This window comes from Lontra canadensis, unplaced genomic scaffold (genome assembly GCF_010015895.1).
Source record: "Lontra canadensis isolate GAN:19392208 unplaced genomic scaffold, GSC_riverotter_1.0 scaffold153, whole genome shotgun sequence".
Classification (NCBI taxonomy): Eukaryota; Metazoa; Chordata; class Mammalia; order Carnivora; family Mustelidae; genus Lontra; species Lontra canadensis.
The window spans coordinates 2,414,380-2,439,415 of record NW_022631147.1 but is presented as its reverse complement, the minus strand read 5'-3'; the positions used below and the strand labels follow the sequence as shown (position 1 = coordinate 2,439,415).

The following is a 25,036-nucleotide window of genomic DNA, read 5'->3' as shown; positions in this document are numbered from 1 at the left end:
AATGGAGAGTGACTACTAAAAAACTGTGGGGTTTCTTTATGGGAAGATAAAAATGTTCTGGAATTAGACAATGGAAATGGCTGCATAACTATGTGAATGTACTAAAAAAACACTGAATTGTATGCTTTAGGAAAGTAAATATAAATTTTATGGTATGGATTATATTTCAATTTTTTTTTTTAAAGTAAAGACAAGACTTATCAGCCAAATGCAATGCACGGACTTTGTCTGGATCACGGTTTAAACAAATCATCTTAGAAAACTACCTTTGTGAGAAAAATCTGAATACTAAACAGATTATGCGATGACAGAATTACTGTTAATTACTGTTAACATTCTGAGGTATAAGTATAATAGTGGTATTATCAGTTGGTTAAAAAGGATACTTCAAAAAAAAGGGCTTACATCATCCTTGGAAATACACACTAATCCATTTATGAATCAAATGATGTCTAGGGCCTACTTCAAAATAATAAAAATAGATGAAAGAAGACTAGCCATAAATTGATCATTATTGAAGCTGAATGACAAGATACAGGAGATTTGCTATACTATCCGCTGTGCTTTTATGTATGCTTGAAATTTCAATAAAGATTTAAAAATATTAGTGATTTAGTATGTCACTAAAAATTAACAAAGGCAAATAATTCATTTATTTTTGCTATTGTTTTTCTAAAGTTTATTTGTTACACTATAAACAGCATGTATTAACACTACAGCTGGCTCTCTTTTTATAGTTACAATGTTTACTTTATTATTATTATTTTTTAAAGATTTTATTTATTATTTATTTGTCAGAGAGAGAGAGGGAACACAAGCAGGCAGAGGCGGAGAGAGAAGCAGGCTCCCCGCTGAGCAAGGAGCCTGATGCAGGACTCGATCCCAGGACTCCGGGATCGTGACCTGAGCAGAAGGCAGCGGCTTAACCGACTGAGCCACCCAGGCATCCCTACTTTATTATTATTTTTAAAAAGATTTTATTTTAGGTAGTCTCTAAAATAAAATGGGTATAAAAAATAAAATTAAAAAATAAATAAATAAATAAAATAAAATAAAATGGGGCCCAACATGAGATCAAGAGTCACATGTTCTACTGACTGAGCCAGGCAGGCACCCCTACAGTGTTTATTTTAACAAAAAGGATACAAGGAAGGTGAGGAAAAGAAGATAGTAAGATGTAAACCTGGTGTGTCTCTGCACACCATTTACAGTACCAGGACACCATCAAAATAATTGTTTCTATCCGGGTCAAAAAAAGACAGTAATCATTAATGTGTCATGAGCAGTTATGGAACTTTGCAGATAATGTAATTATAGTTAGCAGTCCAATGGCATGCACAGTGCCTTCAATTAGTGTATTTAAGCATAATTATATTTCTGGTAGGGTCTATATCCCCAAGAAAAGGCAAAGTTGAGCATTTCATGGCCTTTTCTCTTTGATCATTATTTTCTACTTTTCTTCTCAGGAGAGAATTACATAGGAAAAGACAATATCCATGTAGGGGCAGGGGAAGAAGGAAAAGACCCTGTAATTTAGAGATAATTACTATGTATTATTTAATGTTTTGGTACATATTTCAATTATTTTTCTAGGCATATACATACCTATTCTTATACATGAACTTTTTTTTAACTTTTTTAAAGGATCATACTATTAATACAGGATTGTGACCAGATTTTTCCTCCACTTCTTTTGATATGGAGTATTCTACCAAGATGCTTTCAGAATCCCTATACATATAAACAGATACTCAGTTTATCCCTAACATGGCATGCTCTGTGGACATTTTTCTTCCTCTTCTCTCTGATGCGTGTTTCATTTAAGCCTCATTTACCTACCAGACAGCCATATTATTTTCAGCCCTAGAGGACTCAGTAGGAGAGTAATACTGGATTCAACAGAGCAAGTAATAAATCTAACTGGCAGGCCTCATTTATATGAGGCATTTATTTAAGCCATAGCCTTGGCCTTTGGTTCAGTTGAGGGACTAAAATGAAGCAGACAATGGAAAAATCAGATGGGTAAAGAGAGATAGTGAAGTCTGGGGTTTAGTCGGATTTTTTTTTAGGACAACCCTAGGATCGAGGGGAGGAGAACATACAAGAGTTGATTATTAACAGTCACTGGACAAAGTGAAAGGAAGAAAACATAAAATACGGGAAGAAGGCAAGTAACATTAGGTACTTAAACATGTGTTGTTTGACATACTAAGAAATATATCATAACCAGGCTCATTCTTATTTATAAAATAAATAAGTGTATTTTAAATATCTAAGGGCTTTTTTTAATTCCAAAAAAGGAAATTAAACAAACTTTTAAAATAAGTTATTTGCAGCTAAATAACATAGTAAAACCCCATAACAGTGACTATTTTGGAACAAATTCTCAGACCTTAAATCTAACTTAATAGCCACTATTTACTGAGTGCTTATTATGATGCCAGGCAATGTGCTAAATAAGCATTTAACCTACATTATATCATTTAAATCTAGTAAAATTTTTGAGGTTAGTATTAGATCCATTTCATATATGTGAAAATGAAGATTTAGAAGGGCACCTGGCTGCCTCAGTTGGAAGAGTGTGCCCCACTATACTGCATTTCCTTAGACTTTCTGTCTTTTCAAGGTGATAAATGGATAATACAGTCTGAGATCATGGCTAAGCGGTATGGTACAGCAGAAAAAAACACTAAAGCTGGAATCAGAAGATCTGATATCTCAGCTCTAGTGTTGGTTCCAATATTTCCTAGTCAAACGGTCCTGGAGAAGTCACTTAACTTTTTTCTCTGATTATTCACCTGATTTAACTAAATATATAACAAAACAAAAGCTAATAAAATCCATTCTGTCTTCTGTAAAGGATGGTTGTAATGATCCAATGAGATGTGACATTCAGATACCTTGCAAACTATAAAACACAAATGGTATTACTCATTTAAGAGAACTAGAAGAACAAAAAAAAGGGGAGGGACAAGAAGAAGCGGTCTCGCAAATGAAGCTCTTATTCTTTTTCACCCCAAGACAGACACACAGGGTAACAAAAAACCATCTGGAGATAAGTGTCATGTCTAATACAGAGAACTGAAGAAATGATAGAAAATTCAAGAACAGATAGGAAGGAAGAATGGCATACTATGGAACACATATTTTTGGGCCAACCAGAGTCTCACAGTGTTAATCAAAAAACCACTTTACTCAAAAACACCCATTAACACAATTGGATTTATGCATTAAATAATGAGCTCTAACAGTTTTCTCTTATATGATGTTAACAATTTCTCCTACACTTTAATCAACACACTAAAATCTTGTAAGAGAAAAGATAATTTGGTTAATACCTTATTCCAGCCGCTGGCATGAACTGTGGTCTCCAGTGTACATTCCCGATATGCCTGATATGTCACTGGCCTGTAGAGATTTTTTTTTAAAAGTCTGGGTCACAAAGAAGGAAAATTCTAGATTTCCAGATGAATAAATATACAGTCACTATTCTGTGTTGAACTTTCTCTACAGTACCAAAAAATATTCAGTATACTGTTTTGTATGAGACATGGCTTTTAGCATTTGGTATGCATTTACTTTAAGCATTCCCTGTTGGCAGAGGCATGCTATCAGCTTGGGAAAACAGCTAATAACATAACAAGATAAAAATAAATAATAACACTTTAAAAATAATTGTTTGAAACTTATCCAAGAGGATTTCCATGTTGCAGATAAGCATACATTTGAGTTATTAAAGATAAAACAGTAACAAAAATGATCTCATCAGTGAAAGCACAATTTTAACTTTTTAAAAGGCAAAAAACCTCAAACACCTCAAAATTAAACATGTCACTGAAAGACCTCTCAAACTGAGGATATAAGGAGTTGTACTAAACAAGGCCAGTAAACAGAGCTCTATTTTTGACCTGGCGTCTTATGACATGAAATCCTGGAGGGCAGAGATAAGCCTTTCTGATTATTTCCACATTAAGTTCTAGTCATACCAGAACTGAAATCACAGTGATGACAACACTCAGTAATTTACTGATGGACTTTAGGTACTATGTATAAGATAAGACTTGGTTTCATTTACAAATTAACAACCACCAACAAAAAAAAAAATACTTTGTACCAAGTAGCATATCACATTTAATAAAATTTACCCCTCACTTCTGTTGGCAAACTAATCACATATACATAAAAAAGGAAAGAATTCTTGCTTTTATAGGATTTTAAAATCCATTCCAAAGGCATGTTCTCATCTGACTCTGGTCTGTGATTTCCTCAGCCTATGAAATTTAATAATGGAGGACAGCTACCACTTATCAGTAGCCTACTGTTCAGTTTTATATTATTATATATTTATATTTTACATTACATACTATCCTTTTATACATTAGGAAACTGAAGTTCAGGAAAGCTAAGAAACTATCCCAAATGCGCACAGCTGGCAAGCAGCAATACAGGAATTCACACCCAAATAGATCTGGGTCCAAAGGCCACACTACTCCTATTTTAAATTAGGATTGAAACATGCCACAATAATGTCTCAATGCCACTTGTGGTTAATGGTCATCTGAAATGCGGCTAGTGATATGCTGAAAGCACAATATACACACTAGGTTTCTAAGACTTAGTAAGGAAAAAAAAAGTAAAATAGCTCAGTGATATCTTTATATTGAATATCTGTTAAAACTGTAATATTTTGAATATACTGGGTTGAATAAAATAGATTAAAAATATGGTTGCTAGGGCGCCTGGGTGGCTCAGTGGGTTAAGCCTCTGCCTTCGGCTCGGGTCATGATCTCAGGGTCCTGGGATCGAGTCCCGCATCGGGCTCTCTGCTCAGCAGGGAGCCTGCTTCCCTCTCTCTCTCTGCCTGCCTCTCTGTCTACTTGTGATCTTTCTCTGTCAAATAAATAAATAAAATCTTTAAAAAAAAAATATGGTTGCTAGGAAATTTTAAATTGCATTTCATGACTTGCATTTTATCTGTTGTACAGTGCTGGTCCACATACTTCAGAAACCAGTTCTGTTGACACAGGTATCATTCTTTCACACAAGTCAATATAAAATCAATACCACAGTGATGCTGAAAGGAGGTTAAGATATATGGATGACGTTTTTAGGAAGATGTTGTGTACTACCTTACTGAAATTATATTATCATTAAAGTAAGCTTAGAATTTTTTAGAAGCCTTTGGGCTTAAGTAGTACATAGTTATAAAACTTGAACTTCAGATACTATATAGTCTACCTACCTATATTCTCCCTGAAGTTTACTTGCGTCTATCAGTCCCTTCACTTCCTTTCCTGAACTGTTTGATGCTGCTGTGGGTCACAGTAGTCCTTATTGGTAGTCTGTCTATCAGGCTAAAGTACGTTAGCATCCTTCAGAATGAAACATGATTTGAATCATTATATGTACACACATACATGCACATAAAAGATCCAGCAGACTAAAATAAAACATTCAAAGGAAATCTAAAACATAGAAAAGCAACTAGCTGAAAAATCGGTTCTATCTAATGAGCTATCTGAACAGAGCAAAGAAGAAAAAGGGCCAGAGGGAACCTTTTCACACTGCTGGTGCTTGGCTATCCGATGAGTTCAGGATTAATTTCCCACCTGAACAAAATTGAAAGAGTAGGTGGTATTTTCCATCTTACAAATTATTCCTATTAACCTGTATATAATACTTCTAGTTCATCATCAGTTAGATACTTTTAAGGTATTAGTAATAAAGCTTAACAACTTTCAAAAGTAGATTACTGAAAAAAAATTTATTCATAAAGAGGCCTGACTCTGATATACAACCAGAGGTACCAGTTTAAAAAATAATTATGTCAGGAGTGCCTGGCTGTTTCAGTCTGTGGCGTGTGTGACTCTTGATCTCAGGGTTGTGAGTTTGAGTCCCACCCTGGCTGTAGAAATTACTTAAAAACGAAATCTTAAATACATAAAAATAAAAATAAGAAATAGTCAGTATTCAGGGTTTGGAGGGTAAAAACACCAAGTATTCACCTAACTATATATTTTTTAATATAATTTACTTTACAGTGAGAAGCTATCAATTTTTCCTATAGATTATGAAAAGGATGCCAAGAAAGTATTTTACCTATATGATACTGTTCTTCAGAGAGCTTATAATACCCCAGTAAAGTTAAAGTTAATAGATGGGGAAATTTTGATATAGAATGAAATGGTTAGCCACAAATAGTTTTTATCAAAGTTACAGACAGAATTTTTTGTCTTCTACTTCTCCGTTATTTTACTCCCAATCCCAAGAGCTTTTACAAGCTTTTTTGGTTTTGGCAAAACAGTAGGTTTCTTTAAATCTTACATGAAACCTCAATTTAAAAAATGTATGAAAATATAGCTATTCTGGTTTAAGAAGCGTTAGCAAAGGCCTAACAAACCCCACCCACTCACCCTGTCCCTCACATTCTCAGGGCCCCTAAACTCCAGAGAACACTCTTTGAAGTCACCACTGTACAACCAAATTTCCTATCTAAGTTTTATTTTCTGACACCCATAATCTTCTGTTCACATCTTTTAAAATTTTTCTATATATAAAGTTAAGGAAGTCCAAATATGATTTCATTTCAGTGTCTTATACATAACTTGGATTTTTTACATTTGCTATTGGCAGAAACAAAATGAATTCTCCTTAAACTCCCAACTGCTTCCTTCTAATAAATGGCAACATACAACCTTTGGTTATGTGAAAGTAAGGAACTACCTTACTATATCAGTAATCTGGCATCTCAATTTTGACCCTTTTAGTGAAGAAACAGTCTTCATCCTGTTTCACGTGTCATTCTTCATTAAAACAATTTTTTTCTAATTCGTATCAATTCTTTAATGATTCTCAGCAAAGAATTAAAGGAAAAAATTTTTAAGATGTACAATAAATGACTTGGTTCTATTTTAATGTACTTTCACTGCAAGCTTCTTGCCTTGAGCTTTAACAGTCAAAACCATAGTTAGCAGAGAAGTTCCCACTCTAAGAATGTGGCAACAGTGTCATGGACAGATGTACAACCGTAAAGTTTAGCAACATTTGGGATACCTAAAATACTGATACGATGTTAACCCTACATTACAATGCATAAAACCCTAACCATTATATTTATGTTGGCCCCCAGAGAGAATCGTAGAGAAAAGTGGTCAGGACAATTGAAATAGCTCATATTTACACTTACAAAGCAGTGAAAGCATCTGCTGAAACCTGACAGTTCAGGAAGTAAACATAAATGATCAAATCCATGTCAGAAAAGTTAAGTCACCCCTTTGATGTAAAAGTTGTCACTCAAAACACAAACAGATGCCTCAGGAAAGCAAAGACAGAAAAAGGGAAGTGAGAAAAGAAGTAACACCGTTCACCTAAAACAAAGCCTTAACCAATCCAGTGCTACAGGAGAGATCCAGAGACTATTTTAGAGAAAAACGTTCCCCTCAGCAATGGTAACTCACTGGCCGAGGAGCATTTGCAACGCCTTTTGTAGAGGCTCCTTCAGTTCCTGTAAGACCTTTTCCCCAAGATGAGCCAAGCAGTCCTCCACGGAGCTTTCTGGGTTAGCAGGGCTGAACACAGGAGAAGTATGACGGTCAAAGCCTGTGCTGGTGAATGCTGAAGACAGGGTAAAAACAAAACAAAACAAAACAAAACAAAACAAACCCTATTTTAATAAATAATACCAAAGTTGTGCTGCAGGCATGCTTGGTTGGCTCAGTTGGAAGAGCTTGGGGTCAGGAGTTCGAGCCCCACATTGGGTGCAGAAATTACTATAAAAAAACAAACAAAACCCTAAAAACCCCAAAATTTAAAATTTGAGGAAAAAAAAGTTGTGCTATAAAAACTCAAGGGATTGGGGCGCCTGGGTGGCTCAGGGTTAAAGCCTCTGCCTTTAGCTCAGGTGATGGTCTCAGGTCCTAGGTTCGAGCCCCACATCGGGCTCTCTACTCAGCAGGGAGCCTGCTTTCCCCTCTCTGCCTGTCTCTCTGCCTACTTGTGAGCTCTCTCTCTGTCAAATAAATAAATAAAATCTTAAAAAAAAAAAAAACCACCTCTTTAAGATGTCTACTACTGGAAACAAACTAATGGTTATAAGCCACTTAAAAAGGTCAATCATTACGCAATATTAATCTTTCCAGAACACAAGACTTAATATATTTAGAGATTTTTTTTTTTAAAGGAAAGATTTTTATGGAAAATCTTAGTTTTACAAGAAAAAAGACTAAACTGACTGCTAAAACACAGAAGCCAAGGAGCACCTGGGTGGCTCAGTCAGTTAAATGTCCAACTCTTAATTTCAGCTCAGGTCATAATCTCAGGGTTGTGAATTCCAGCCCCATGACAGGCTCCAATCTCAGGAAGGAATATGCTTAAGACTCTCTCTCTCTGCCTCCCTCTGCCCCAACACCCACTTTCGTGTGCCCATGCTCTCTCCCTCTCAAATAAATTGAATCTTTAAAAAAAATACACAGGAGCACCTGGGTGGCTCAGTTGGTTGGGCATCTACCTTCAGTTCATGATCCCAGGGTCCTGGGGTTGAGCCCTATGACAGGCTCCCTGCTCAGTGGGGAGTCTGCTTCTCCCTTTCCTCTGCCCCTCCCCCCGACTTGTGCTCGCTCTCATGCACACTGTCTATCAAATAAATAAATAATTTTCTAAAAATTACACAAGCCAATTTAGTATGTTAACATACCAGTTTCATACAAGAATGATAAATGGAGGGCACCTGGATAGATCAGTGGGCCAAGCCTCTGCCTTAGGCTCAGGTCATGATCTCAAGGTCTCTCTCTCTGTAAAATAACTAAAATCTTAAAAAAAAAAAAAAGAATGATAAATGGAAAGCAACTTCTAGCTCTATCATCCCACTCTCAGTATTTTGGGGTTTTTTTGGTTTTTTGTTTTGTTTTTTAGTATTTTGTTTTTAAGATTTCATTTTTACCTTTATAAATATGACACTTTTTTAAAGATTTTTATTTATTTATTAGACAGACAGAGATCACAAGTAGGCAGAGAGGCAGGCAGAGAGAGAGGGGGAAGCAGGCTCCCTGCTGTGCAGAGAGCCCAACACGGGGCTCCATCCCAGGACCCTGAGATCATGACCTGAGTCGAAGGCAGAGGCTTAACCCAATGAACCACCCAAGCACCCCTATAAATATGACACTTTTTTTTTTCCCCAAAGATTTTACTTATTTATTTGACAGACAGAGACCACAGGTAGGCAGAGAGGCAGGCAGAGGAGGAAGCAGGCTCCCTGCCGCGAGCAGAGAGCCCAATGTGGGACTCAATCCCAGGACTCCGGGATCATGACCTGAACCAAAGGCAGAGGCTTTAACCCACTGAGCCACCCAGGCGCCCCAAATATGACACTTCTTAAGCTAGATTCTAATCAGTTTATTCCACCTGATGGGATGAGTCGATTACTCTCATTATTTTTTAAGATTTTATTTATTTATTTGACAGACAGAGATCACAAGTAGGCAGAGAGAGAGGGTGAACCAGGCTCCCTGCTGAACAAAGAGCCTGAAGAGGGTCTCAATCCCAGAACCCTGGGATCATGACCTGAGCTGAAGGCAGAGGCTTTAACCCACTGAGCCACCCAGGCACCCCTCATTATTTTTTTTAAAAGCTTTTTATTTAAGGGGCACCTCGGTGGCTCAGTTGGTTAAACACCTGCCTTCAGCTCAGGTCTTGATCTCAGGGTCCTAGAATCCAGCCCTGCACTGGGCTCCCTGCACAGTGCGAGTCTGGCTTCTCATCTCCCTCTCCCTCTGCCTGCCCACCCCCTCCCAGTTCATGTGCACATACACTCTTTCTCTTTCTCTCAAATAAATAAATAAATATTTTTAAAAATAGTTTTTTAATTCCAGTATAGTTAACATATAGTGTTATATTAGTTCCACATGTACAATATAGTGATTCAACAATTCTGTATCTTTCATTCCCTTTTTTAATTTATTTATTTATTAAAAGATTTTATTTGTTTATTTGACAGACAGAAATCACAAGTAGGTAGAAAGGCAGAGAGAGAGAGGGGGAAGCAGGCTTCTCACTGAGCAGAGAGCCCGATGCGGGGCTCGATTCCCAGGACCCTGGGATCATGACCTGAGCTGAAGGCAGAGGCTTTAATCCATTGAGCAACCCAGGTGCCCCTCATTCCCTTTTTTATTTTTTATTTTCATTCCCTTTTTTAAATGAAACTTTGCACTCAACATTCCTGCGCATGGATATTTTATTTTATTTTTATTTTTTAAAGATTTTATTTATTTATTTGAGAGAGAGAGAGAGAGAGAGAGAACACAAGTGGTGGGGAGGGGCAGAGGGAAAAAGAGAAAAACAGACTGTCAAGCAGGAAGCCTGATACAGGGCTTGATCCCAGGACTCAGAGACCATGACCCAAGCTGAAGACAGACCCTTAACCGACTGAGCCGCCAGGCGCCCCGTGGATAAAGTTTAAAACTATGAAGGTGATGCGAGTATAAAATGTTGCACATGAAAGAAGCAATCACAGCTTCTCTCTTCTCAGCTCAAACTACCAACTTCTCATCTGTTTCCTTACTCCATGTTATACTGCCATGCTCTAACTGGGGGAAAAACAGGCAGAATCATTGTTGTTCCAAGGTACAAATGGGACACAGGGCACAGAATCCCAGTAAAGCAAGCAGCTAGCACCCACCCACCACAAAATTACATGTATATTACTCTTACAACTATCTATAGCATACATACATGCAAAAATGGAAACAACTTACTTACAATTTCCCCTTTAATGTTATTAATTTAAAAAACACCAATACAAATCAAATGACATTAAATGGAAAGTACCTGCACATGATTGTTTGGTCTATCACTTAACACCAGGAAAAGGCTGTCAGGTATGGTTTGGAAACATTTATAAACCTATCGCCCAGGAAAGAAAAAGGATACCTTCTTGTCTCGCCCTTATAATCCTATACCAATGAAGCTGAGTAATGTTGAGAATGATCTACTGTAAAATATCAAACCAAAGAGTAAACTACACCAAACGGAGTCCATTAATTACCTAGGAGAATAAGAATAAACAGACCTTCAGAAATTTCTTTGTCCAGGGATTCTAGCTCTTCTTCGATTTCGGTTTTAACTTTTAATAAAACTTCCTGATCCAGAGGTTGTAAAGCTATGAGAGAGAGAGAAGCCATTAGAATATAGGTAGTATTTTAACTATTTAAGTCAGAAAATACAAATCAAAACTCATTATCAAGGCTACTCAGCTCAGAGATACTTAAAGATGAGAAAGTTGAAGCTTGGGTAGGTTAGAGCACCACAATGGAGGAACTGTGAATTGAACTCAGATTCTGAATATAAAACCTGAAATTTTTATAAAATATAAAATCTGAATATCAAATCATTAATCCAGGGGTGCCTGGGTGGCTCAGTTGGTTGGCTGTCTGCCTTCAGCTCAGGTTGTGGTCCCAGGGTCCTGGTATTGAGCCTGGAGCTGGGCTCCCTGCTCAGCGGGGAGTCTGCTTCTCCCTCTCCCTCTGCCCCTCCCCTCCACTCATGCATGTTCTCTCTCTCTCAAATAAATAAACGAAATGTTTTTTAAAAAAAATCATTAATCCAGGTTGTATCCTCCTCATCTTCTAGTTGGGAAGCTAGGAAGGAAATATCTCAGAAACATTTTTGACATAATAATAGAAAAAGAAACCTGAAAAGTTGTCTCAATAAGTGATAAATGTCTTCAAAAATTGATATTCATGGTCCCTTATCTTCACATCTGCATGCAAACTGCAGCTCAAGAGAAGGCCTATTATCCTTGAAAGATTTATATCTTCCAACTTAAGAAAACTATGAGTATACCAAAAATACTGACCACAAGAGATTATCATGCAGTAAAAGGAAAGGAAGGTCTTGGTCTGTGGCACAGAATGGAGAACAAATGGGAAGAGCAGCTCCAAAGGAGAAAATGAGACAAGATGCTTTAAAATCTACTAATTTCTCCTGCCTCAACATTTCATCTAAAATACTGACTCCAAATATGACACCCTACACCTTTCACATTCAGAATCTATTTACAGACACATTTCCAGTGCTTTTTCAATGGTTTAGATCACTGTTTTCTACCACTGATAAGTTTTAGAAAGAGATGGATTTATCATTTGCGTATTTCCATTTTCTGCAAGGAAATAAATGCTGAATTAAAAGATGAGCTAATTAATTTAGACCAAGTAACTTGATTTTTTTAAGACTTTATTTTTAAATAATCTCTACACCCAACATGGGGCTCAAATTCACAACCCCAAGATCGAGTCCCATGTTCTACCAACTGAGCCAGCCAGCACCCCTAGATGAAGAAAGTTGATTATTATAGCATCCCTATGTCTTTAAAAATATCTCTGAAAAACAAAAGGCTGAATATTTCAACATTTCACAGATTTTTTAATTAGTTTTCAAATTTAAAGTTGACAAAAACAATTTTCCTTTAGGTAACATAAAACACATTACTTCTGAGCTGAGACTAACCAAAATAAAACTTAAAATAATTTTTTGTGAAAAAAGTAGTTTCTTAGGAATTTCTTTTTTTTTTTTTAAGATTTTATTTATTTATTTGACAGACAGAGATCACAAGCAGGCAGAGAGGCAGGCAGAGAGAGAGGAGGAAGCAGGCTCCCCGCTGAGCAGAGAGTCCGATGTGGGGCTCAATCCCAGGACCCTGGAATCATGATCTGAGCCGAAGGCAGAGGCTTTAACCCACTGAGCCACCCGGGTGCCCCACATAAATTTTCCATCTTATCTAAGTGTGTAGTTCAGCTGTATTACTTACATTCATAATATGCTACATCACTACCATCCATCCCTAGAATTTTCTCCACCTTTTTAAAGGATTTATTCTTTATAATTATTTATTTGAGAGAGAAAGAGAGAGAGAGAAAACAAGCTCAGGGGAGGAGCAGAGGGAGAGGAGTAGGATACTCAGGCAGATTCCCCACTAAACACTGAGCCTGACACAGGGCTCAATCCCAGGACCCTATCTAAACTAAGATCGTGAGCTAAGCTGAAACCAAGAGTTGGACACTTAATCAACTGAGCCACCCAGGGACCCCAAGAACTTTCTACATCTTGAAAAATGAAACTCTACACCCATTAAACAATAACTCCCCATTTCTTCCTTCCCCCTGCCCCACCCCAGCTTCTGGCAACCACCACTCTACTTTCTGTTTCTCCAATTTGACTACTCTTAAGTACCATTATATGTGGAATCATACAGTATTTGTCTTGGGAGACTGGCTTATTTTGCTTACAGACAGACTTCTAATAAATCTCAAGTACTGTTTGTAATTGTAACAGGGTTTCCTTTTATTTTATTTCTGTTAAGATTTTATTTATTTATTTGAGAGAAAGAGAGACACAGCACAAGTGAGGGGAGGTACAGAGGGAGAAGGACAAGCAGACTAAGCTGAGTGCACAGCCCGACACAGGGCTCGATCCCACAACCCTGAGATCATGACCGGATGATCCAAAATCAAGAGTAAGGGCGTCTGGGTGGGTCAGTCATTAAGTGTCCGCCTTCGGCTCAGGTCATGATCCTGGGGTCCTAGGATCGAGCCCCACACCAGGCTCCTTGCTTGGTGGGAAACCTGCTTCTCCCTCTCCCACTCCCCCTTCTTGTGTTCCCTCTCTCGCTGTGTCTCTCTGTCAAATAAAGAAATAAAATCTTTGAAAAAAAAAAAAAAATCAGGAGTCATGCACTCAAAGAACTGTGCCACCAAGGCGCCCCTAATACGGTTTCCTTTCAGAGATAATTAAAAAAAAAAAAAAAAAAAAAGAAACACACACACACACACACACACACACACATTCTGACAGCTCTGCAACAGCACTGATTAATGTAACTATACTAGGTAAAGTGACCCCCAGAATATATTGTGACATTATTAAAACAAGGCAAACACAGACTGGGAAATTAATTTCAGGTCAATCTTATTTCTTTCAATGAAATTATCTCTCTCCCTTCCGGCTTCCTGGAAGGAAGATCTATAAAGTGGAAGATAAGCTTTGGATTCAAGCATTCCAGCTCATCACTACATGTGACCTTAGGAAAATAATCTTCTTGAGCCTTTCCTCTTATGTAAATGGGAAAATAAAACCTACCTCAAAAGAATGTTGTAAAGGCTAATAAGATAAGCCCCATTACATTGAAAATGCTCAATAGACAGTAGCTCTCACTCACCAGTCCTTTTGGTTCCCTAAAATGTTGTTACTATTTGACAGTGATCTTTCCCCAAATCTTGTCTCTGTAAACAGAATCAGTTCATCATAGATTTCTAATCAATGATGCTTACACAGGATCTGTTTTCAGTACTATAAGAGTTTGAATCAGCAGAACCAATCTTCTGATAGCCTACATAATGCCAAGTAATGTGAAACACAGGGTTATTATCTTATATTGTATATGGCTTAATATCAATTGATCTAAAAGTTATCTTTTTTCCCCTGAACAAACAACAAACAGAGTTAATTTCCATTAAAAAATTCAGAAGGAAGGTGGGATGCCTGGGTGGCTCAGATTGTTAAGCATCTGCCTTCAGCTGAGGTCATGATCCCAGGGTCCTGGGATCAAGTCCCACATCGGCCTCCCTGCTTAGCGGAGGGTCTGCTTCTCCCTCTCCCTCTGTCTCTACCCCACCTGTGCTCTCTCTCTCTCAAATGAATAAATAAAATCTTTAAAAAAAAATTCAGAAGGAAGGTTAAGTTTTTAAAATGTGAGGGCACATTTCACAATAAATTCATTTGGGAAGTTTTACTAAGAAGTTACCCTCCTGAATATAAGAAATTCCACGGTTTTCTGTTTTCCGGGTGTGACTGGTCTCTTGCCTTCAAACTCTTCCCAAGCTAAAATAATCTCTTACATTCAACAACGTAAGAATTTTGATCAATCATTGAATTACAGTGAATGAGAGTGTTTTTAAGAGAAATCTTTCTTTTGGGGGTGCCTGGGTGGCTCAGTGGGTTAAAGCCTTTGCCTTTGGCTCAGGTCATGGTCCCAGAGTTCCGGGATCGAGCCCCGCATCAGACTCTCTGCTCGGAGGGGAGCCTGCTTCCTCCTCTCTCTCTGCCCACCTCTCGCCTACTTGTGATCTCTGTTTGTCAAATAAATAAATGAAATTTTTAAAAAATAAATAAATAAAACAATCAACAATCTGAGGCCCCTTAAATTTGACTTGTAGTCAGTGAAAAGACAAAAAAAAAAAAAGAGAGAGAGAGAGACAGAGAGAGAAAGAAATCCTTCTTTTACCTGCTTGTGATCCTTCAATCTACTTCCAAGACATAAGTAGGATAACCACCATGCTGAGGAAGTTTTGGTTAGCCTTTTAAGTACCGTAAAAACATTTCAAACTTAACATCTGCTAGTTTGTTCTTCACTTGCCCTTAACTGGAAAGTAGAGCATCTAAACGTTTTGGACTCTTGCTAGAGAATACAACCTGTTGAATCTTTTCTTCTGATAGAGATTTATTTATTATCTATTTATTATTTATTATATATTAAATCTCTATTTATTAATAGAGACTTATTTATTTATTTGGGGAGGAAGGAGCAGAGGTAGAGAGAGAATCTCAAGCAGACTCCCCACTGAGCGCAGAGCCCCACGCAGGGCTCAATCTCACAACCTGAGCCAAAATGAAGTCAGCCCTTCAACCACTCAGCCACTCAGGTGCCCCAAATCTGTTTTTTTAGTTGACATGAGAGGTAATCCCTCCATTGCTCTACATTCTAGATTTTATCCTCATAGTAAGCTGGATCATCAGAGAAGTGCATACATATAATCTAGGACCCCATATAGTGTTAATTAGTTGTTTTAACTCGGCTGCACTTTGGTGCCATTTCCTTAGCTTTTAGCCAGAATCACATTAAGAGACAGTGTTTTGAAAGCTAATACCATGTTTGATATTCACAACATCTTCTTCTACATTTCTCTGTGCCCTACATAATAAAGCTCCAAGTGAAAGAACTATCTTTTAAAGAATAATGTTCCACTTAAAAGAAACTAGTATAGCTTCTAGTTATGGGGAAAAAAAAAAAATCTGGAACTAAGTATATCTTCACTTGTTTTTGGCTTTTGCCTCAGAACCAAATAAACTGCTCAAAGCCAGTATTACCATATGGGACCTTAGGGACTAAGGATCTATTATTCCCACTGGAAATGTATAGTTTTCCTACTTTGATTTTATTTACTAGAATATTTTTATTTAATCAGTTTATTTAGATTTTTCCATTATGTGTTATTATAAGGCACATTAAGTTATATGTGGTAAGGAATTTTTTAAAAAATTCACTCATATTCTTGCCCTGTATGGACTCACTGCCAACTTCTTCACTAATAAAAAGTACATATTACCAAAATAAAGAAATAAATAAAATTAAAAAAAAAAAAAAGGACATATTACAACTACATTTTTACCTAACCTGGACTGCCTTTCCTTTTCCTGATTATTCAAATTCTATCCATCCCTTCAAGGACCAATTTAAGTCTCTCTACTACTCCACAGTATCTTCTTCACTGACTACTACAGTATCACTGCTCTTTGAACATTCATATCATTCCTGTGCCACAGAGTTTAACACTGAAGTATATCCTGTCTTATACTGTTCAATGATTTTATAATTTATTATCATTCTGACCATACTATTAACTATTGGACCTACTCCCTTTGTCCTAGACTTGTGTCAAGCACGGACTAAAAAAGTACTCAAATACGACTCAAATGACTACAATGTATAGATATACATGTATAGATGACAACATTGCTGGTGAGAGAGGACACTTAAGGGGGGGAAAACAATAAAATTAAAGTTATACATCACGGAATTTTAAGAAGTTATCAGTCTATTTTGAGGCTCAGTCAAATGACAAAAAGTGAGAAGTCATTTTACATAAGAAAGTAAGAGTACAAACCAAAAACATATAGAATAGTAACTAGACTATTTATTGTGATAGAATTGTGATAGAGAATATTATAAAAGAGGAATGGAAAGAATAAGATTTCAACTATTATCTCTATGCTTATGGGAGTTTTAGTCAGTGCCTGAATCACTCAATTTTAGATTTGGGAGGATCTGTAAAATAAAGGCCATCTAGTCCATCCTCCTTGTTATATGAAGAATATGGGACTTACAGAAGTTGAAATGATTCAGCCAGGCTCAAATAAATTATAGAAAAACAAGATTAGAAAGTAGATCTTCTGGGGGCTCCTGGCTGGCTCCGTCCATAGAGCATGTGACTCTTGATCTTGAGGTTGTATGCTGGATAAAGAGATTACTTAAAAATCTTTAAAAAAGGGGCGCCTGGGTGGCTCAGTGAGTTAAGCTGCTGCCTTCAGCTCGGGTCATGATCTCAGGGTCCTGGGATCGAGTCCCGCATCGGGCTCTCTGCTCAGCAGGGAGCCTGCTTCCCTCTCTCTCTCTGCCTCTCTGTCTACTTGTGATCTCTCTCTGTCAAATAAATAAATAAAATCTTTAAAAAAAAATCTTTAAGAAAGTAGATGTTTTGAAAAATAAAATTATTATTGAATTCTAAAACACAGTAGTTTTTTATATACAGTGAAAAATAAGGAATACACAAATACACCTGCCATCTGTCTCTTTTTGGAAAATCTACATACCTAAAACATATACACACCCACACACCCACACCACCACACATACACCACACCACCACAAATACTACCACCATGCCCCAAAGTAAATGACAATAATGTCTTGGTTACCATATGCCTCACCCACTAGATTAAAGAAAAGCAGCTGATTAAAGGAGTGTCTATTCTCATGAGACTAATGTGATGCTGATTACACAGGACAAGTTGTCATACTTGATAATAAGCCATGTGGAAAACCTAAACCAGAAAAAGTCTACTGCTGTCAGGACACAAAAGGCTATTTATTTAGCTAACCATTGACATAGACAGATTCAGTGATTTTCATTTAATCAACCCCCCCGAACCCAGACTTTCAAAAGCAAAGAGCTACACAGTAGACCAATGCAGCATAAATCCTCCACTATAAACCCAGAGAAAAATGATTCAAAGATAAACAGACTTTAGCACACCAAATCCCACCCACTTCAGTGTCAAACCAAGAGTCAAGTGAGTCAGCAATCATCATACTCCAGCCTGAAATACACTCAGGGCTTTCAAAATGAGTATCAGGATCAACAAGTTTAGAACAGCTGTCTGCGGGGCACCTGGGTGGGTCAGTGGGTTAAAGCCTCTGCCTTTGGCTCAGGTCGTGATCCCAGGGTCCTGGGATTGAGCCCCGCATCAGGCTCTCTGCTCAGCAGGCAGCCTGCTTCCCGCACCCCCCCTGCCTGCCTCTCTGCCTACTTGTGATCTCTGTCAAATAAATAAATAAAATCTTAAAAAAAAAAAAAACCAGATATCTGGGCAGAGCAAATACTTCTAAATCTATGGGTCTCCAAACTGAACACACATTAAAATTACTGAGCAAATATATTAAAAATACAGATTCCCAAACCCAATCATGGAACATCTGGTTTAACAGGTCTAGGGTAGGGCTCCATGATTTTTTTTTTTTTTTAAGATTTTTATTTATTTGACAGACAGAGATCACAAGTAGGCAGAGAGGCAGGCAGAGAGAGAGAGAGGAGGAAGCAGGCTCCCTGGTGAGCAAAGAGCCTGTTGCCGGGCTCGATCCCAGGACCCCGGGATCACGACCTGAGCCGAAGGCAGAGGCTTTAACCCACTGAGCCACCCAGGCACCCCTCCATGATTTTTTTTTTAAGATTAAAAAAATAAAGTTTTTTTTTCTTTTTAAGTAATCTCTATACCCAACCATGGAGCAGGAACTTACAACCCAAAGATGGAATCACATGCTCTACCAACTGAGCCAGCCAGGTGCACCCATGATCTTTTTTTTTTTTTTTTTAAGATTTTATTTATTGGGGATGCCTGGGTGACTCAGTCCGTTAAGTGGCTGCCTTCGGCTCAGGTCATGATTCCAGCGTCCTGGGACTGAGTCCCATATCAGGCTCCTTGCTCTGCAGGGAGCCTGCTTCTCCCTCTGCCTCTGCCTGCCACTGTGCCTGCCTGTACTCTCTCTATCTCTCTGACAAATAAATAAATAAAATCTTAAAAAAAAAAAACTTTATAAAGATTTTATTTATTTGAGAGAGAGAGAGAGTGACAGCAATTGAGAGAGAAAGCACGAGCATGGGGAGGGGCAGAGGGAGAGAGAGAAGCAGACTCCCCGTCAAGCAGGGAGCCCGATGTGGAGGTGGATCCCAGGACCCCGTGATCATGCATGACCTGAGGGGAAGGCAGACGCTCAGTTGACGGAGCCATCCAAGTGGCCTCCCATGATCTTTTTAAAATAAGCATTCAGGCAGTTAGTCTTGACAAACACTGCTCTAGAAAACCCAAATAAGGGGCACATGAGTGGCTCTGTCAGTTAAGCATCTGCCTTCAGCTCAGGTAATGATCTCAGGATCCTGGAATCCAGACCAGCAACGGGTTCCGGCTTGGTGGGGAGTCCGCTTCTCCTTCTGAACAACCCCACATTCATGCTCTCTCTCTCTCTTGCTCTTTCTCTCAAATACATAAATAAAATCTTTTAAAAAAAGAAAACCCAAATAGTCATAATCAAATTAAAACATCTACTGAACATACAGACAACATTGTTCAATCATTTACTCAATAGCAAAAACAAAAAACCCAATTGATACCATAGCAGACAGACTTTTAAAAGTACAAAATAGTCTTTTGCCTCATTGCATCTGAGAGAGCAAGATGGGTCACCAGCAGCCCTACTGGCGCCATCCCAGGAAATCTGGCCAGCATTCTCATTCTTGCTGCATCTGTCCAAACCTGCGTGGTCTGATCCGGAAATCTGGCCTTAATATGTGCCCCAGTGTTTCCAGCAGTAGGGGAAGGATAAAGGCTTTATTAAGCTGGATTAAGTGAATTTCCTTGAATGGGTCATCCAAGAGACCTACCTTAACTGCAGAAATCCAACATACGTACCTTCATGCTAACTCACTGCACATAAAAATACTTCAATTACGAATGTTTAAAAAATAAAAGTACAAGATAGCCAATTATGATGGTAGTTTTCAGACTCAGTGCTCCTATACCCTAAGGTATCCTGTACATGGGGAGACAGATTTGAGAGATGACAGATTTGAAGGAAAAGAATGCAGGGAAATTTCATCATGCACCCACTCAAAGTCTGGTTTCAAGATCAAATATCTGTTCCTAATAGAAAAGCTGAGAAAAGAATGAAACAGTATACATCTCCAGAAATAAAGAGCTCTGAATCAGAATCTGCGATGGGGTTATAAGAATCTGTCTTAAAAAGTTGATTTGAGGGGCACCTGAGTGGCTCAGTGGGTTAAGCCTCTGCCTTTGGCTCAGGTCATGATCTCGGGGTCCTGGGATCAAGCTCCGCATCCCCCTCTCTGCTCAGCGGGAAGCCTGCTTCCCCCTCTCTCTCTGCCTGCCTCTCAGCCTACTTGTGATCTCTCTGTCAAACAAATAAATAAATTCTTTAAAAAAAAAAAAAAAGTTGATTTGAGATGTTAATACCCTCCAAATTGATCTACAGATTCAATGTAATCCCTATCAAAATTCCAACTGCAGGGTGCCTGGCTGGCTCAGGCGACAGAGCATAAGACTCTTGATTCTGAGTTCGAACCCCACTTTGAGTGGAAAGATTACTTAAAAATTATGTGTTTTTTTTTTTTAAAGATTATTTATTTATTTATTTATCTGACAGAGAGAGAGAGAGAGAGACAGTGGGATCATGACCTGAGCGGAAGGCAGACGCTTAACGACTAAGCCATCTAGGCACTCCTTAAAAATTATAATCTTAAAAAAAAAAATTCCAACTGCCTTTTTTTCAGAAATGGTTAAAACAATCCTAAAATTCATACAGAATTGCAAGAGACTCAAAATAGTCAAAGCAATTTTAAAAAGGAAGAACAAAGTAGAAGGACTCAAACTTTATAATTTCAAGACTTACTACAAAACTAGAATAAAATAATTATGGAATAAAGACAGACTAATAAACCAATGGAATCTAACTGAGAGGCCAGATATAAATCCATACATTTAAGGTCAACTGATTTTTTTTTTAAAAGATTTTATTTATTTGAGAGAGAGAGAAAGAGCATGAGACAGGGAGAGTCAGAGGGAGAAGCAGACTCCCTCCTGAGCAGGGAGTCCAATGTGGAACTTGATCCTGGGACTCCAAAGGCAGTTGCCTAACAAAATGAGCCACCCAGGTGCCCCTAAGGTAAGTGATTTTTGAGAAGGGGACCAAGACCCTTCAACAGGGGAATGAAGAAACTTTTCAACAAATGGTGCTGGGATAACTGCATATTCCCATGCAAAATAATGACTCTATATGCCTACTTCATAGCATACACAAAAATTAGTTCAAATGGATCAAAGAGGGGCGCCTGGGTGGCTCAGTGGGTTGAGGCCTCTGCCTTCAGCTCAGGTCATGATCTCAGGGTCCTGGGATCGAGCCCTGCATCAGGCTCTCTGCTCGGCGGGGAGCCTACTTCCTCCTCTCTTTCTCTCTCTCTGCCTGCCTCTCTGACTACTTGTAATCTCTATCAAATAAATAAATTAAATTTTAAAAAAAATGGATCAAAGACCTAAATTTTTTTAAAGATTTTTAAAAAATAATCTCTATACCCAACACAAGACTTGAACCCATAACCCAAGATCAAGAGTTGCACACTCACCAAACAAGCCAGCCAGGCACCCCGAACACAGATCTAAGTTTAAAAGCTAAAACTATAAAACTCTTAAAAAGGAAACATAGGTGAAAATCTGCAAGACTCTGGATAAAGTAATGGCTTCTTAGGTGAAAATGTGCATGACTTCTGGATTAAGTAAGTAATGGCTTCTTAGATATGACACCAAAAACATAAGAAATCGAAGAAAACACAGATAAACTGGACTTCATAAAAATTAAAAATGTTTGTACATCAAAGTACACTACCAACACAAACAACAGAATGGAAGAGAGTATCTGAAATCATGCGTCTGATAAAGGTCTGGTATCTAAAATATACAAAGAATGCTTAAGGGCACCTGGGTGCCTCAGTCAGTGAAGCATCTGCCTTTGGCTCAGGTCACGATCCCAGAGTCCTGGGATGTAGGCCTGTGTCTGGCTCCAAGCAGAGAGCCTGATTCTCTCTCCCCCTCCTGCTCCCACCCACCTTGTACTATCTCTCTTGATCTGTGTCAAATAAAATAAATAAAATCTTAAAAATATATAAAAATAAAGAATTCTTATAGCTCAACAACAGACAGAAAACCCAATCAAAAAAGGGCAAAGGATAAGAACAGACATTTCTCCAAAGATATACAAATGACCAATAAGCACATGAAAAGGAGTTCATCATTAGCCATTAGGGAAATGCAAATTAAAACCATAGTGAGATACCACCACACACCCAAGAGAGCAGCTATAATCAAAAATAGCAATGATGGCAAGTTTGACAAAGATATAGAGAAACTAGAACCCCTATACATTGCTGGTAGAAACCCAAAATGATACAACCACTGTGGAAGACAGCTTGGTAGTTTGTTACAAAACTGAAGATACTCTTACCATATGATCTAGCAATCATGCTCCTCGGTAGTTATCCAAATGAGATGAAAACTTCTATCTACACAGAAACTGGCACATGAATGCTTAAAACAACCTTATTCATGACTGCCGAACTCAGGAGCAATCAAGATGTTCTTCAATAGGCACATGGAGAGGGGCACCTGGGTGGCTCAGTGGGTTAAGCCTGTGCCTTCGGCTCGGGTCGTGATCCCAGAGTCCTGGGATCGAGCCCCACATCGGGCTCTCTGCTCAGCAGGGAGCCTGCTTCCCTGCCGCCCCTGCCTGCCTCTGTCTACTTGTGACCTCTGTCTGTCAAATAAATAAATAAAATATAAAAAAAAAAATAGGCACATGGAGAAACAAACTATGGTACATCCATAAAGTGGAATATTACTCAACAATGAAAGAAATGAGCTGTCACAATGAGACACCACACTTCACATCCATCTGGATGGCTATTACGAAACAAAAACAAAACCATGAAACAGAGAACACATATTGGTGAGGATGCAGAGAAACTGGAACCCTTGTGTATTACTGACGGGAATATAAAATGATGCAGCTACTGTGGAAAACAGTAAGGCAGTTCTTCAAAAACTTAAACGTAGAATTACCATGTGATCCAGCAAATCTACACCTGAGTATATACCCATAAGAACTGAAAGCAGAGACTCAAACAGATGTAACACCAATGTTTACAGCAGCCATTATTCACAATAGCCAAAAGGGAGAAATAACCCAAATGTCCATCAGCAGATGAATGGATAAGCAAAATGTGTGATATGCATACATTAGACCATTATATTCAGCCTTAAAAAAGGAATGAGGGGCACCTGGCTCACTCACTCAGTAGAGCATGTGACTCTTAACCTCAGGGTCATGAGTTTAAGCCCCATGATGGGCACAGAGATTACTTAAAAAAAAAAAAAAAAAAAAAAAGGAATGAAATTCCATCCATCCTATAGCATGGATGAATCCTGGTATCTAAGTGAAATAAGTCAGACCCAAAAGAACAAATATTATTTGGCTCCACTCAAATGAGATGCCTAGGAGAGTTAAATTCATAGAGACAGAAAGTAGAATAGTGGTTGCCTAGGGCTGAAGGGAAGAGAAAAACGTGGGGAGTGACTGCTTAATGGCTAAGTGAATAACAAACCAGTAGCACAGATGCCCTGAGGTGGCTCAGTCATTAAGCATCTGCCTTCGGCTCAGGTCATGATCCCAGGGTCCTGGGATCGAGCCCCACATGGAGGCTCCCTGCTCAGTGGAAAGCCTGCTTCTCCCTCTTCCACTCCCCCTACTTGTGTTCCCTCTCTCACTGTCCCTCTCTCTCTCTCTCTGTCAAATAAATACATAAATAAAATCTTTAAAAAACAAAAAGCTGAGTAACACAGGTACATGTATTTGATAGTCACATTCCTAAGAGATGAACTTACTCTCCTTTCTAACTTAAGAAATGTCTTATTAACAAATCCATATTAATTACTTCAGCAATAAGGTGCTCTGTGTTAGTAAGTGCAAAATTGTGCATAACAGAAGTTATTATTTGACATCAAATATGCAAGTCAACAAGACTTCTACTAGTCATAATATGTAATCCAGAACAGGGTTTACTATATTCAGCACAAACTAACACTGTCTGGAAGAGTTGGCTGGTTCTGGAAAAGTATAGAGTTAACTATCTATGGAAAAGTCTATAATCAGCACATGACTTGGGAAAAAATGAAAAACATTCAATGTGATAAAAATCTTGTGTCATGAATCGGGTCACCTCCCTTAACCTCTCCTTCTCATGCTTACTGCTTCATGAACTTGAAACAAAACCCTACCCACATTACACCAATGGATGCTACCACAGATCCTATTTATAATAACATGGCATGAGAATAAGCTCTACATCACATTTTAGATAACGAATGGGATAGCAAAGCAGCAAAGACAGCAGTAAGAACCTAATTTTTCCCTCTAAGAAGTTAGTCTTTCTTTTTTTTTTTTTTTTTAAGATTTTATTTATTTATTTCACAGAGAGAGAAAGAGATCACAAATAGGCAGAGAGGCAGGCAGAGCAGGGAGGAAGCAGGCTCCCTGCTGAGCAGAGAGCCCGATGTGGGACTCGATCCCAGGACCCTGAGATCATGACCTGAGCTGAAGGCAAAGGCTTTAACCCACTGAGCCACCCAGGTGCCCAGAAGTTAGTCTTTCTTTTTAAATGCCACAACCTAGAAGGGACACAAATCACACCACTCATATTTCATTGGCTAGGACCAGTCACATGGCCCTGTCTAAATGCAATTTTCCCATGCTCCCAACAAGGAGGTAAGAATTAGGTACGGGTGAACATTAGTAACTGCTATCACAGGAGTCTACCATTCTAGAGTGCCTCAGTTTGAGGAATAAGCATGGCTTGTTTAAAATACTGGACAG

General features: G+C 38.4%; 1 protein-coding gene and 1 pseudogene across 9 annotated transcripts in view; one reads left to right on the top strand and one right to left on the bottom strand.

The window, feature by feature from the left end:
* The window catches only part of BCL2L13 (BCL2 like 13), a 77,406-nt gene that overhangs the window by 35,112 nt on the left and 17,258 nt on the right, over positions 1-25,036 (bottom strand). For 3 of the 9 annotated variants that reach the window (XM_032844430.1, XM_032844424.1, XM_032844425.1), the window contains exons 3-5: positions 11,063-11,152; positions 7,458-7,614; positions 3,339-3,408 (exon numbers count right to left, since the gene is read on the bottom strand). In XM_032844430.1, coding sequence (XP_032700321.1) covers positions 3,339-3,408; positions 7,458-7,614; positions 11,063-11,152 — 317 coding nt within the window. Of the gene's footprint in view, positions 1-3,338; positions 3,409-5,242; positions 5,373-6,723; positions 6,852-7,457; positions 7,615-11,062; positions 11,153-25,036 lie in introns of those variants that run through there. The other 6 variants (XM_032844432.1, XM_032844427.1, XM_032844433.1 and 3 more) reach the window with 6 other exon arrangements.
* On the top strand, positions 19,777-19,946 carry LOC116859290 (annotated as a pseudogene).